Source organism: Hydra vulgaris, chromosome 03 (genome assembly GCF_038396675.1).
Source record: "Hydra vulgaris chromosome 03, alternate assembly HydraT2T_AEP".
NCBI classification, from domain to species: domain Eukaryota; kingdom Metazoa; phylum Cnidaria; class Hydrozoa; order Anthoathecata; family Hydridae; genus Hydra; species Hydra vulgaris.
This window is the reverse complement of record NC_088922.1, coordinates 57,686,675-57,702,762: the sequence shown is the minus strand read 5'-3', so window position 1 is coordinate 57,702,762 and position 16,088 is coordinate 57,686,675. Positions and strand designations below refer to the sequence as shown.

Sequence of the window (16,088 nt, the reverse complement as noted above, 5' to 3'; positions counted from 1 at the left end):
TGTAAAGAAAATTACTTTTCAACAAAAGTTTGCGATACGAAGTTATTTAACTAATTTAAAGAAAACTACAACCTTTCCTTTGGAAGACCGCATCTTTTACATATGCTACATTTGCAAAGAACTCAAGTTAAAGTTAAGGAGTCCTCGTCTCAATGAGGCAGCAAAGAAATATGCTCAATCTTAACTTGATATACATAAATGTAAATCAAAAAAGTTTTCTCAGCGAGTCCGAAAAAAAGTCAATGACAAGGACAATTGTTAAGTTTTATCATTATGTTTTGACTTTATGCAGAATATACAAACCCCAAAAATACAAGTGAAAGAAACCTTCTAACTGAGGCAACTTTCAGTGATTTTTTGTGTGTTTATGACAATAAAAGTAACAAAGAACACCATTATGTTTACTGAACTCCACTTATTCTCAGATATTTGTTGGGGGCTAAAATCAAAACCATTTGATATCAAAGCTTCTCTTGGCCATGAATGATATAAAGAAATTTGGAAAGACTGAGCTATTCTACTCAATAAGAGAGCACTCTTTTCAACCATATGATGGGGATTTTAGCATAATAAAGCGAGAGCTAAACCGACATGATAGGCTGTACACAGTAGACCATATATGTGACCTTTTTAAGACTTCCTTCAGAAATGATAATTGTGGTACAAAAAGTTAAGTCCTAATAAAGTTTTGACTTTAAGAAGTGACCGCAAATTTACAAAAAAAATTGTGTTTTCATTAAAACCAAAGCTAAGCAAGTTTAAAAAGAAAAAAGGACAGTACTTTTCAATAAGCAACTTCATGCACTGCACATTTGATACAAAGTTCTCATCTGAGGTTATTAACCAACCTTTCAATGATTCTATAATAAATCATAGCTTTTCTGTAAGAACAACCGTTTGCCCAAACTTATGTTTTCTAAGTAAAAGAGCTTACCTTGCACAAAAAGTACCAATAAATATTGAAAAAAGAGCACACATAATGAAACTACAACCCAACATTCTAGCGGAGTTTGAGGAATTGGTGAAACTTTATTTGGCCAACAACCGAAGTTGTTGAAATTGAAAATTTTAGTTGCTCCTGTTTCTTATCTCATACTAAAGAGGTTTATTTGAAGATAACAAATATTTTTAAAATTAGTTCTTAATATATAGGAGTGTATGTAAATATTGATTTCTTGGTGTTGTTAGTAAATAAAAATATTTTAAAATACATTTATTTATCGGGGTAATAAAGAATTCATTTATAAAAAATAGATCTTTTTGAAAAATAAAGGAAGATTTTATTTCATTTTCTTAAAACTATGTGTTGCTGACTACTCCCTTTTAGCATCTACCGATTTAAATACTCATAATACTTAAAAAAAAGTTGTGGAATGAGAAGAAATTTCGATCTACAAAAATACATTATTGGAGAATTTCAAACTTGTAACAATGAAAAAGGGGATTTAACAAAAGAATTAGCCTCATTTCTTTAATTGTTGCTTATATTTTATTTAAAGCTCCCTGTATCTTAACATTTTTGTTTTAAGTTAAACATTAAAAGTAAAAAGTATAGCAAAACCTTTCTTTGCCCCCAAATAAGCAAACTTTTATTTGGGTATAGAACGTTGATATTTTTTTTCTGAGCTCTGTATTCAAGTTTTTCTATTGTAATACTTTTATGCTTTCATTTAAAGATTTTATTTAAACAAGAATATTAGGTTATATCATAAATAAATCTTGAAAAAAAAAGAATAATAATATGAAAAATTAACAGATTAGCAACAGATTAACAAGTAAAAAAACCACAAATAACATTAAGAACTACTACCATATATATAACCTAAAGAAGCAAAAACTAATTATAATATTTAAAAAAAGAAATAGGTTCGATATAGGTTAAAAAGATAGGTTAGCAAAATCTCGATTAAATTTATAAGGTAAACTTAGTAACAATAATCATGTCATTTTCGTTTTGGACTGTATCAGGTTCATATTCTAAAATGTAACCAAGTGAAATATTTGCAGTATTATCATCGCTAAATTGAAAAGAAACCTTTTTTGTGTTGGAAGTTGAATTTTGTTGAACAATTTGCAGCGAGAAAAGATTATTGTTTGAAACAGGCTTTCTTTTGTCATTTGAAAAAAGCCTTGTTTGGTTATTTGAAAAAGACATTGTTTTGTCATTTGGAAAAGGCATTGTTTTGTTATTTGGAAAAGACATTGGTTCAGCGTTTTTAAAGGAAAATTTAAATTTGGGAAGTTCAATTTCAACTGAAATTTGAAAAATAAAATTTGCTGTTTCTTTTTTCTGATTGTCCTTTTCTAGTTTCATCTCTAGCACTACTTTATTCGTTGCGTAAATAAAAAGTTGTAAAACACACCCACGGTACAACATGCTTTGATCTGAGCTCCAACTTTTTGTATTAGCGTTGTACTTCATTTGTAGCTCGTACTTGTAACATAATTCTCCATTTATTTTTCGTTTTTTTTCCCTGTTAGTTCTTTTAGTAGTAACTGAGGTATTTTTCTGTATAGAAAGATAGGAAACGGCATTGATATACCAATTAAGGTACCCGGACCATTTGCTAAAAATAGGATTTGTATAACAAAACCTATATCTTAAAAATAATACATCCATGTATTCGTAACGACATTCTGAAAGCAAAGCTTTGATGTTTTCTTCTGTTTGCTGTGCTTCATTCGCTTCTAACCAGTTTGAAACACACGCAACTACACTGTTTTCACTAAAAAGGAACTCATCATCTGACTTTAATAAGGTTAAAAAAGTTAAAAAGTCTAACTCAATTAATGACTTATTATACGCACAACATTCTAGCGGAGTAAACATTTTTGCAAGAAATTGACTACAGTAACTTTTAACGCCTAAAAATAAGTCTTTGGTTAACAAATGTCCTAGATAGTTTTCATAGTAAGCTATTTTATGTAACAGAAAACTACATTCATCAACATTTGTAACAACAATATTTTTGACCATAGAAAGCCCACGCTTAAGAAGCGTGTCACACATGTATCTATCAGCATATTCTAAAACCTTTAACAATTTAATAGTTTTAATGTTGTCAATTATTTCAGGATTGTATAATGACTTAATAACCAATTTCACATACTGAATATCTCCAGGGTTAACATGTAGAAAAAATTTGTTCTCTTTTATTTCCAGCATATTGGAGTCGTAAAAGAGATTTCTGAAAAATCTGCTGTTTATACAAAATACCAAACTGTGAATCGGAAGACTAATTTTTTGTGGTAAATATGATCCACGTTCAACTGTTGTATCTAAATAAAGCAAAATAAAACTAAACTATTTTAAAAGTATAATAAACACTTTTTATTCAAAAAAACTCTATGTAAATTCTAATTTCTTTTCCTAATTTAATAAAGTGTGCCTTCAATATACTTTAGCATTGTGTGTCATTTCAAAAATATATCTAGAAAATATATCCCTCTCTTCCTCCAAAAAAGTCCAAAAATATATCCTTCTCTTCCTCCAGTGGTCGGCAACCTGTTAAGACAGAAGAGCCAAAAGTAGCATTCTACAAAGTTTTAGTCTAATGTGCAAACAAAAAAGATTAATGTATGTACATGGTCTACATTATATTATTTAGACGTTTATAGCAGGGGTCGGCAACCTGCAGCTTGCAAATATCATGTGGTTCTCTCGATGTTAAGATACACCTCATTAGTTCCATTATTATATTGAAATAAAGATGTTGGTAACACTTTAAAAATAAAATTTTTAAAGAGCTACCAAAATCTTTATTTTAAATCTTTATTTTAAATCTTTATTTTAAATCTTTATTTTAAATCTTTATTTTAAATCTTTATTTTAAATCTTTATTTTAAATCTTTATTTTAAATCTTTATTTTAAATCTTTATTTTAAATCTTTATTTTAAATCTTTATTTTAAATCTTTATTTTAAATCTTTATTTTAAATCTTTATTTTAAATCTTTATTTTAAATCTTTATTTTAAATCTTTATTTTAAATCTTTATTTTAAATCTTTATTTTAAATCTTTATTTTAAATCTTTATTTTAAATCTTTATTTTAAATCTTTATTTTAAATCTTAATTTTAAATCTTAATTTTAAATCTTTATTTTAAATCTTAATTTTAAATCTTTATTCAAATCATCTACCAAATCTTTTCAATTATTAATCAAAAATTATTTCAACATTATATTAATGTTTGTGCATGGAGCTAAAGAGACGCATTAATCGCAGGTTGCCGACACCTGGTACTAACGTTTAAATAATATAGTGTAGACTAAGTACTTACATAAATCTTTTGTTTACATAGCAGGCTAACCAACAACAGCTATGAAAAAATAATAATGTTACAAGTAAACATCACGTGTGTGCTTATTTAGTTCTGCACATGTTAGATTTTTAAAAACACAGCACGATTTTTAAAAGGTATGAACATAAATAGCTTTATTAAAATACTGAATGTTTAGCGCGTATGTAATACGCAATACTGCAAACGCTGCCTAATTTTTTTTTTTTTTAAGTAACTAAACTTGTTTAAAAAAGTAACATTGTTACTCAACTTGTCTTTACCTACCCTCTCCTCCTTGTTAACAAATGTGAAAAAAATTCAGACCCCCTCCTCCCTATTTTGTTAAGTTAATTTATAGGCAGCCCCAAATATCTTTATCAGCAAATTACGTATCTAAATAGTTAGATTTAGTAATGTTAAACAGAATATCATCTAATAATTTAAATATGCGAAGTTCTCCATTAGAATCTGAAAGTCCAAAAATATCTTAGAACTGAAGGATCTTTTTTTTTTTTTTTGAGGCGCCAATCTTATACAAAATACAAAAAATATTTCAACACCTCCCACCCTACCTACCTCCACCATAACTTCCTGGATCCGTCACTGCCATTGACAGCCCATAACTATGCTTAATTTTTAACATTCAAAAAATATAGATTATGCAGATTTTCATTTCAACTGAAAGCTTGAGCATTTTAATTATTTACATCAAATTATAACATGAGCTGATTTTTTAACATGCTGAGACTTTGAACGACTGATTTTTAAATGCTTAAATTATTGTACTTTTGAGCGACTAGTTTTTCGATTGGCTTAAATAACTACGACTGTTTTCTATGCACTTTGTGAATATTTTAAATTTAAAACTTAAAAAAAAGATTTTTAGCAACATTTTGGCATTATTTAGAAAAAAAAACCTTGTGAGGATTGATCCTATACCCATCGGGAATAACAAAATAGTTATTTTTTAAATTATGGATTAACGATACCCAAAAGAAATATTACTTGTTTTTTTTTGATTAACTCACAAATATTACAAATTAGAACTGTTTCAAACTAAAAAAATATTTAATAACTCTTTATAGATATTTAAATTAACTTCATATTTCAACTTACAGTTAAAGTTCAAAAAATTTGTTTGAATAAGCATGTTTAAAATTCACCAAACGTGACGGGTTTTTTAATTTCATTTTTTGTTTCGTGGTGTTGTTAATTAGCTAATTAAGCACTTGGTTCAAGAATGGCCGAAAATCGAAAAATGGTTGACTCTAAGCTACACACCATTAGAGCCATCAATGGTGCTTACTTCAATGGCAACTTATAAAAGTTGTCACAAAAGCCTAGAACAAGTCACGTACCTTATTCTCAATTTTTTCCTCCAAGTTGTTAATTTTTGTTTTACATGCTCACTAGTTCAAGACTTTGAGAAAAAGAGTTAAAATATTTGACCATTATTGTCTCACTAATGGTTCATTCTCTTTTTTACTATGTTCCATAATTTCTCAAACATCACAAAACTGGTCTTGAATTTTAGAGTGAGCAAGCATTAAAGATCCTTTATATAAACTTTAAACCCGGAAAAAATTAGAAAAAATTTAAAACAGTTTTGTCACATCCGGATTATTCCAAAAAACTTTTGAATTGTAATTTGGATTACAACAGCAAAAAAAATTAAAAAAGTAAAACAGAAAAGAATAAAAGAGAAAAAAAGAGAATATTTAGGATTTTAATACTTGTTAGTTGTGATTAATCAATTTTTGAAGATTGAACAAAAACTTTGTTTGAAAAATGTTGATGGCAAATTTCATACTAAAATTTATGTAAAGTTAAACTAAAAGTTAAGAAGTACATTTATTTGAGATTTTTTTTTGTATCCTATGGGTGTTAATCCAGGATTTTAAAAATAGATATTATCGTCTCCTCAACGTGAAGAAAATAAACCCTCAAAGGATTTTATGATATTTTGTTGCAAAGAAGTCAAAATTATGACTTTTTTGAAGAAGTCAAAATTGAGACTTTTTTGGCAACAACTTTGAACACCCTTAAAAAAATATAACTCAATGTATCAACGCTCCGCAACGTCCACGAAGTAAAATATTTTTCAATAAACTGTTCAAAGTTGATTTATAACCAAATTATTCACATAAAACACTGGAAAAACTATAACCAAGATATTTTTAAAATAAATAACTTTTTAATATGTTCTTTGTTTTTGAAGTTTAATAAAAGTGTCTAACACAAACATTGAAAAGAATGACAAGTTAATACTTTTTATTCCTTAGGCAAAATAAACAAAAATGAACGTTTTTAACAACATCTCGTACAACTTTAAATGTTCAAAGATTTTAATTTTACTTAAATTTTTAACAGCGGAATATATTTTAAGAAGATCTACTTTGATCAGAGTTGTAAAAAGTTGGAAATTTTACTTTTTGATTTTTTATCATGCTTAAAAATTTTAGTTGATCTAGCGGCACTTACTAAGAATGCTTACGGCAATCTTTCCTTGAAGCAGGGTTAAGGTTATATTTATATTTAATATTGTTTTATTTCTATAAATATTCGTTTTTTAAATAAATTAATAAAAACATGAATGTTATCAACAATGCCGGAGTAAAGGTTTTGAGGGCCGGGAGCGAAAAAATATTTGGGGCCCCGTTCCTAAAAAATGTATTTAAAAATGAATGCAAAAAACATAAGATTACTTTTTTTGTTTACAGAGACACTTTTTTTGCTTTTACATTTGCAAATCAATTATTAAATCTTAAAAATTTATATTTTTTAACAGTGTTCTTTTAATTGTCATTAAACAAAGAGCATTTAAGCGATCATTTAGCATTGAAGAACGGAGATCATTTTTAACTGATACCGTTTTTGAAAGTGCTTTCTCTACAATTGCTACAATTGCTTGATTCTAACTTAGTCCTACGAATTGCTTGTAAACATTCAAGTGCTGATATATTTTTCTCATTTGCCATAAACTTGGAAAATTGAATAATTTCATCAGGAAATTGTGTATCTAAGTCTGAAGAATAAATAGTACACAAGGATTTGGCAGCAGCAACAATGATAGCAACGGTCATGGTCTGGAAACTAGTTAAAAAACCAAACTTTCTCTTTGTAGACTCGTTAGCAGAAGCCTTTCTTTTAAGCACGTTTTCAATTTGTCTATGATTGGAAAAAAAAAACTTATTTTAAATTTTTCACAGCAACTAAAAACACTTAATTTTCGCTGTTTTCACTAAACCCTAATTTGCGCGTCTTCTTTCTTGAATTTTTATGCTTGTACTGATTAGAAATAATGCTTGAAAACCTTTTAGCACTTTCTTGAATGTCGAGAAAATTTTCACGAACTGATTCCTTAAGAGATTTAAGCAATCGAACACCAAAAGCCGAATTTGCTTTGTTTTCCTGAAACTTCATACTAGTAGCATTAAATCGTAACATTATTCTGTGCCACAGCTCCGTCACAAAAGCAACATCCAAAGTTTTCAATTTTTTAAAAGTGCAGTGGCTTCGTTTTGTGTCTTATGTTTTTTATCTTTATCCAGAATAATTTATTCTAATGTCTCAAGAATACTATTGTAATTTTAATGTAAAGCTTTAGTAGAAATGGCTCTTATTGACCACCTTGTCTGACTCAGGTTTTTAATAGTAACATTCCTGTCCTTTCGATCACCACTCACAAAGACCAGAACAAACTATCTGCCTTCTGTGAGTTGAAGAAGCACATAAATTGTACAGGCATTGGAGAAACCCAAAAATGTTGGATGCAGCCTCACAGCTGTCAACAGTATTTATGCCAACTAAATTTAGAGAATGTCCTGCACAAGCAATATATTCAATGTTTGGGTTCTCATTTTTCAGTAGTGCTTGCCAGCCTTCGTGTTTTCCTGACATGTTAGATGCATTGTTGTTTGACTGACCACGAGCATTGTTAATGTTTAAGCCAAGCTCATCTAATTTTTCTTGACAGCATCAGCAATAGCCAATCCGCTATGTCCACATGAAGATTCAAACCCAACAATTTTTTCTTCCACATCAGCTTTTTTGCTTATATATCGAATGATTATTGCAAGTTGGTCACAGTGTGTAGTGTCAGTTGATGAGTCAACAATCAGTAAAAATTATTTAGCACTGGCGATTTTGCTACCAATGGAAGCCAGAACATTTTTTGCCATTAAAAAGACAATTTCATCATAACTTGTTGATGAAATGTATGAAACATTTCCTCTGCCCTGATTTTCTCGGTTTTGTAAGTGTTTAGCAACAAATGGGTCAAATTTTACTAAGAACTCCAAGGTCCTGAGAAAGTTGTTATTACTGAAGTCACCTATTTCTTCTGAATCACCTATAAGAGCTAGACCTTGACTGCACAAAAACTTCAAGCATTCAACAACTCTTCTTAGAACTTCCCTTCAGTAACACTGTTCATCCTCCAACTGTTGTTTTAAATGAATATCTATTTTTCTTTTATTGTGACTTTTCCGAAATAGCACTGAACTGCATAAGAATGCTGCTTGTTTTGTTTGTGTCTATGTATAGAACGCAGTTTATGTGCCCAGTTGTTGAATCCAAATCTGATATTGTTGTCTGAATCTTGAAAAAGCAAGCAGAAGAAACGAAATATTTTTTCTGTGGATAGTGAATAAATAAGCCAGTCCCTCATTCAAATTTCACCACTTTTTAACTTAAAAGAAGAATAGATAAGAGAGCAGCAACTTTTTTGGATTTTTCAAAACTTTTGTCTTCAATATTTTGATCAGGAATTTCTTTTATAGAAATCCAGTAGCGTTGTGCTTCTTTCAAACCCGTCCACAATACTGGGTCAGATTGACGTATTGACTAAATGGACTAAAACAAAAAAGAACGGTGCAGCTTTAGTATACAATCAAAAATAGTAACACGTTTAACAATATTAAACATAACAATAACAATAATAACATCATCAATAATAATAATAATAATGATAATAATAATAATGGTAATAATAATGATAATAATAACAGGAATAATAATAATGGTAATAACAATAATAAATTTAATTATTTATTCCTTCGTCTAAATTCCACAATATCCTAACGTTGCCATATAAAACGTTTTCTTGCTGCGCTGTTGAATTGGATAACACCGATATATTATTAATTGAAGAATTATCTGTTACGTTTTGCAACTGCGGACTTTCTGTAGTTGGGTTTGATTCAATTGACACACATTAATTCTCCTCCCATGCTTTATCAGGAGATAGGAAAAAACTAATCAATTTTAGGATTTTTTTAATATTGCTTTCTGTCTGTAATATTTTTTTTTTTTTGCAGTTTGCGTTTTAAATTTCCGTTGAGATATTTTTTGTCCATTATTATCCAGTTTTTGCAAAAATAATATTGCAATCTGAATTTATAATTCATTAGTGGTAAAAAAAAAAAAGTAGTAAAAAAACTAATAATTCAAAAAATATATAAAATATTTCAATACACATTTACCAATAAATATAAGTAAATAAAAAGAGCAAACAGTTATTAATTTAAGTGATATTATTTGATCTCAAATGAAAAAAAAAAATTTCAATCAAAATGTAGTCAATTTGCATTTCCTAATAAATAATTAAACAGCTTTGTATTTAACTTGAATTAAATTGTTCGAACTTTTATCCAATATAGTTCAAATGTGTTCAAGTTCGAACTTTATTTAAAAAGTTTTGAGTTTTAATTTTTAAGTACATGAGGAACTAATGAAATTAATTTGATTAGAAACTAAATATATTACCAATGCCAAGTTAATTCGGTATAGCAGCCTAAAGTTAATCCTGTTAACAAATACTTCCGGAGTATTATTTCCTAGGAAATATGTACTCCGGGAGTGTTTATATCCTAAGAAATAATTACTCAGGAGAGTAGTTATAGAATGTGTAGTATTTAGAATCCTTATGATTCCTTGGGATTATTATGAGAAAATCTCTTATTAAAAATTTCTTCCAAATTTTTCTTTTCTAAAAAATGCTAACACTGGAACCCAGAACCATTTTTGACCTGCGATTTTGGTACAAAAAAATAATTAATAGATAAAAGTAATTATTTACAGTTTATAAAGTTATACAGTTGTAATTATTGTGTTTGAATACAATATTTATACACAAAAAATTCTTTTGAGGAAAAGGTAAAAGATGCTGAGACTTTAAACATGATAACAAGTGTCCCCGCATTTTTAATACATCAAAGTTTTGTTTCCATAGGTGATTTACCTGCTAATAATTTGACTGAAAAAGCAACAGCAAACAATCCACACATGAAATCATCTGTTTGTTTTTGTACAGGCAGAAAAGTTAAAAGTAAGTCTTCATTACTATTAACATTGTTTTTATATATAGACTGAACACATTTCAAAGAAACAGGATTCAGTGAATCAAAAAGACTATCGCAAATACTGACTCTTCCATTAGAGCAAAATGTAAGAAACCAATGGCATGAACCATTATGCATAAGTTAAATATGTTCAGTATTGACTGGTTGGTATGGATTATTTGAACATTTTTGAGCAATTAGTACAGATTGGAATTCTGCATTTGGTCCTAGCTGTTTACAAATAAGGATTTGGGCAGCATCCATGATGTTGACATTTAGCCACGAACTATAAGACAACAAAATCTGTTTATCTTCATTTTAAGATGATAAAGATTTGGAAAATGTAATCATAGTTTCTGAGGTTTTAAAGCCTTTTTTGAGTCAGCTGAATTGATTACTTGATGTGATTTCCAAAATGTTTGTTCAACTGTAAACCATGAATGTTTTTCTGCACAAACGATAATCCATGCAGATTTCTATTTTTCATAATTGACAATATTGTTCAAGCAAGCTGCAACTCCGCTAAAGGGTCCAAATATTTTTAATAACTTTCGAATACTTACTTTTATTTTATTGTTCCGTTGCACTAAACTTGAGAGCTCGAAATCTTGAAATTCAAGGAAAATAGGCGGAAGAAGAAACTTATTTTTTGTTGCAAAATGTTTTTAAATCTCTTACAGGTATGACACAACGATTGATATGTTTCCTTAACAATATTGGATGTTTTCACTGCACTAAATAATATCATTTCAACAACTTCGTCAGGTAACATGCACCATAAACTTGTTACTTTCTCTTCAGTTTCAACACAAGAACTCAACATATCATTATATAATAACTTTTTATTTTTATCAATGTATGGCTTAAGCAAAGTAACGTTGTATTTTTTCTTCAGAGTAGTATTTTTTTGGTTAACCATAGTGCACAAGTTGTTTTTAGAAATTGAATGAACTATATATGGACCAAGCCATTTAAATGAAAATTTTCCTCCTTTTCTATCTAACCTTTTTTGATTTTTAAAAAAACTTTATCATTAATTCCAATTAAAGGAGGTGATTGATGGTGTTTATTACAATCTTTCTGCTGTTTATTTTGAGCAGTATGAATGTTCTTGAATGGTAAACTTTTTCTCGTAAAGAAATAAAAAAGTAAGAACTGCATCAAAAGTTTCTCTGTCAAAACATTCAATGTCATGCTTTTTAACATCATTCTGTATTTAACATCTACATGCTTTTTAACAACCATTCTGTATTTAACATCTACAGGTAAAGTAGGTTCTCGATTATACAGTATTGTGAAAAAGTTAAGAACCACAAAAAAAAACAAATCATAATTTATTTTTATTTTTAAATTTTTTTTTAATCGAATATATTTCTCTGGTAAAAAGAATAATAATAATAAATTTTAGAAAATAGACAAACAAAATAAAAAATAATAATAGTGATAAAAACTTTTAAACAAATATAAAAAATATGTTTAAAGTTTTATAGATAATTTTTATTTTAAAAAAATTGTGAAAAAGTTAAGAACCACAGAATAAAGAACGATAACTTTTACCACCTAATACCGCGTAATTCTACCATGAATTTTTAAGCACTCATTTATACGATTTGGCATTGAGTCTATTAAATTCTCTAATATATGTTTGGGAACATTTCCAAGTATTGCTGGTAAAATATTGCGCAACTCCTCAAGGCTCCTTGGTGCATTCTTGGCAATCTCTTTATCAAGCCAACTCCAAAGATTTTCAATGCAATTTAGATCTGGGCTATTTGGTGGCCAAGTTAGACGCTCAATATTTTTACTTTCGAACCATTCAGAGACAATTTTAGCCCTGTGACATGGTGCATTGTCTTGCTGAAAAATGAACGGAACGCTTTGCTCAAGTGCATCAATTGACGGTAACAAGTTGTTATTTAAAATATCGACATAATAAGTAGAGTTGAGTCGACCATCAAATAATTTAAACATACCGAGACCATAATATGTCATGCAGCACCATATTCCAACCGACCCGCTACCTTGTTTTGTTCTTTGAACGATACAATCGTGATTATATTTTTCTGAAGGCTGCCTGCGAATCATAATTCGGTTTTTTCGGTTATCGACCTCGATATTCATCTCATCACTGAACATTACTGTCCTCCATTTTTGTTTAGACCATTCTTTGACGCTTTGGCAAAATTCTTTTCGCTTTTTTATATGTCGTTTGGTAAGTCGCGGTTTTAGAACAGCTTTTTTCCATAACATATTGTTAGCTAATAGTTTCCTACGCACAAGTGATGGCGAGGCTTGACGTCCATTTGAAAGCTTCCATTCCCTTCTTAATTCATGCGACGGCATGGTTCGATTTTTCTTTGCCAACCTGATTAAAAGGCGATCATCATTGGGTGTCATCAAACGCGGTCTTCCAGAACGATGGCGATCAACGTAAGATTTCGTCTCTTTGAATCTTTTGATGATTGTTAGCACCGAACTATGTGATTGCTTTACTATTCTTCCAATTTCGCGAGCGGATTTACCTTCCTGGTGAAAATGCACCACTTTTACACGATCTTCATAGGTAATAGCTTTTCTGCTCATTTTTTCAAAAGGAAAGAATTTTTTTTTGTTTGAAATTAAATACTTTTTTTAAAAGTATTTAAAAAAATTAATTTTTTTCAAATGTTTTTATTGGTTCTTTGGTAATAACTCACGTCATTAAAAGAATATTTAAAAAAAAATGGAAAAATAAATTTAAAAAGACGCTTCCGCCGCATTTAGCACAAAAAATTCTTTGTGGTTCTTAACTTTTTCACAAAAAAAATATAAAAAAAAATTAACACATAATATTTAATCCTTATTTTTTATAGGTTCTATTAACTAACTTTCAAAAAAAAAATTTTTTCTTTTTTCTCATGCTATATTTAATATGTTTGAAAAAAAAAGACTATTTTATTATCTATAGAATAAAAATTAATTAAATTTATTTGAAAAATTTTTTTTTATTATTTAGTGGTTCTTTACTTTTTCACAATACTGTATAATAGAAAAAATGGTGAATATTTTGTTGAAGTGTGCTTGCTAACACAATGTGCAAATAATATTCCTTCAATAATGTAGGGCCATTCCACACTTTCCGCAGCTTTTTTATCAAGAACTTTAACTAATGCTTCTTTTAAAGTTTTATTCTGACGCTCACATAAGCCATTAGATTGGGAATGGTGAGCAGAAGTTACCCTTTGCTCAGTTCCTGTCATTTATGCAATTTTTCGCTGACTTCATTTACAAACTCTCTTTCTTGATCATTAATTTGTATTTTAATGCAACCGTTCTGACAGGTTACTTCATATAAAAAGAGTGCAATTGAATCAGCAGTTTTATTTTTAAGAGGTTTAGCTTCTGACCATTTTGTAAAATAGTCTATACAGACAACTAAATGTTTAAAGCCATCAACCTCTGGCAAGTTACAAACATCATTTCCAACTTGTTCCATTGCTTTACTTACAAATGGAATGGAATGCATTTCTGTTGAAGAACTTATTATTCTATCATGTTTTTGACATTGATCACATTTTTGAATAAACTTTTCTGTGTCTAATTTAATATTGTGCTAGTAAAACCTGCTAAAGATTTTGTGATGAGTTGCATCTCTTCCACGGTGCAAAGCCATTGCTTTTGCTTTGGAATTTTCACTAAAACCAAAATGAATGTCAGATATTATCTTTTGCTGTTGATCTTTACAAGCAATGGCTAACTTTTTGCTACGGTGTAATAATTGTCCAAATAAAATGCTAAAATTCTTGCAAGCTTTTCGAAAATTAGATTTTTTTCCTTTATCAGGTTTAATTTCTAGAGGATAAACTATTTCTTTAAGGCATTTTTCAATTGCTACAAAATCAACATGTCCCGTCATTATTTATTTTAAGAGTGTGGAAAATTTACTTTCAATTTTGAAGAAACATTTTTACGACAAGTAATGCATCGCGATGTCTTAAAATCCTTTTTTAGCATTGATATACTAAGTTCACTTGGTGTTTAAAAACTTTAAGAACTTAACTATAACTTAATACGACTCAATATACCACAAAACAGAATTTAAAAATGTAAAATCCAATGTCATTAAAAGATTGCTTTTCGAATTTAATTTAAATGATAATAAATACTCTCATTTGGAGTACTTATTTAATAAAGGGAGTATTTATTTACGAGCTTAAAATGACTGGGGGAGTACTTTTTGACTAGGAAATAAGTACTCCAGGAGTATTTATTTACAAGGAGTTATTTTAAGCTGCTACACTGGCATTGGTAATATAAATTATTCTAACTTATTCCCAATGCCGAATTAACCCAGGGCCTGGCGAACCCGGAACCTGGGTTAATCCGGCATTGTTAATTAATAATAATTAAATTTAAATTACAAAACTAGACTTTTATATATATGATACATGATATATGATATATATATATATATATATATATATATATATATATATATATATATATATATATATATATATATGTATATATATATATATATATATATATATATATATATATATATATATATATATATATTCTATACAACAAAATTATCCCAGAATACTGTAATAAGAACAAAAAGTGTGTAGATAATATATATAATATATATATATATATATATATATATATATATATATATATATATATATATATATATATATATATATATATATATATTTACATATATATATATATTGTTCTTATTGCAGTATTCTGGTGTAATGTCGTTGTATAAATTAAATATAATAATCCTGAAACCCGAAAAGGATTGTAATATCCTGTCGCCGAGAACCGTTTAACAATATCAAAATAATATAACCAAATATTAAAAAAAATACCGTTTAAGAATCCAATAGAAATGAATTTTAATATAAATAAAATATTTGCTAAACAACAAACAATTAACATGTACCTTTTAGATGTTTTTTTGTATTTTCTTCAGTTTCATCCAACTGTTCTTCAACAATGAATAAAACCTTGTCACTAAATTCTTTATTCTTGTATAAACCTTTTGAGGATATGAAAAAGTCATCTTTTATTTCATTTCTTTTATTTTTATCGATTAAAGTGGTACTCGAAGACATCATCTTGTTGTGACGATTTGATATATACAACTATTATATATTGATATGATGTGATATATATACATACATACATACATACATACATACATACATACATACATACATACATACATACATACATACATACATACATACATACATACATACATACATACATACATACATACATACATACATACATACATACATACATACATACATACATACATACATACATACATACATACATATATATATATATATATATATATATATATATATATATATATATATATATATATATATATATATATTTATATATATATGTATGTATATATATGTATGTATATAAATATATATATATATATATGTATATATATATA

At 28.1% G+C, this 16,088-nt stretch overlaps 1 protein-coding gene across 3 annotated transcripts in view; it reads right to left on the bottom strand.

Moving 5' to 3' along the window:
* Positions 1 to 1,495: 1,495 nt before the first annotated feature.
* Positions 1,496 to 16,088, bottom strand: part of LOC136078303 (uncharacterized) — a 47,993-nt gene continuing 33,400 nt past the window's right edge. Inside the window, exons 2-3 of one of the 3 annotated variants that reach the window (XM_065793790.1) lie at positions 15,555 to 15,756; positions 1,496 to 3,279 (exon numbers count right to left, since the gene is read on the bottom strand). In XM_065793790.1, the coding sequence (XP_065649862.1) occupies positions 1,913 to 3,279; positions 15,555 to 15,729 (1,542 nt within the window). In that variant the 5' untranslated portion in view covers positions 15,730 to 15,756 and the 3' untranslated portion in view covers positions 1,496 to 1,912. The remainder of the gene's footprint in view (positions 3,280 to 15,554; positions 15,757 to 16,088) is intronic. The other 2 variants (XM_065793791.1, XM_065793792.1) reach the window with 2 other exon arrangements.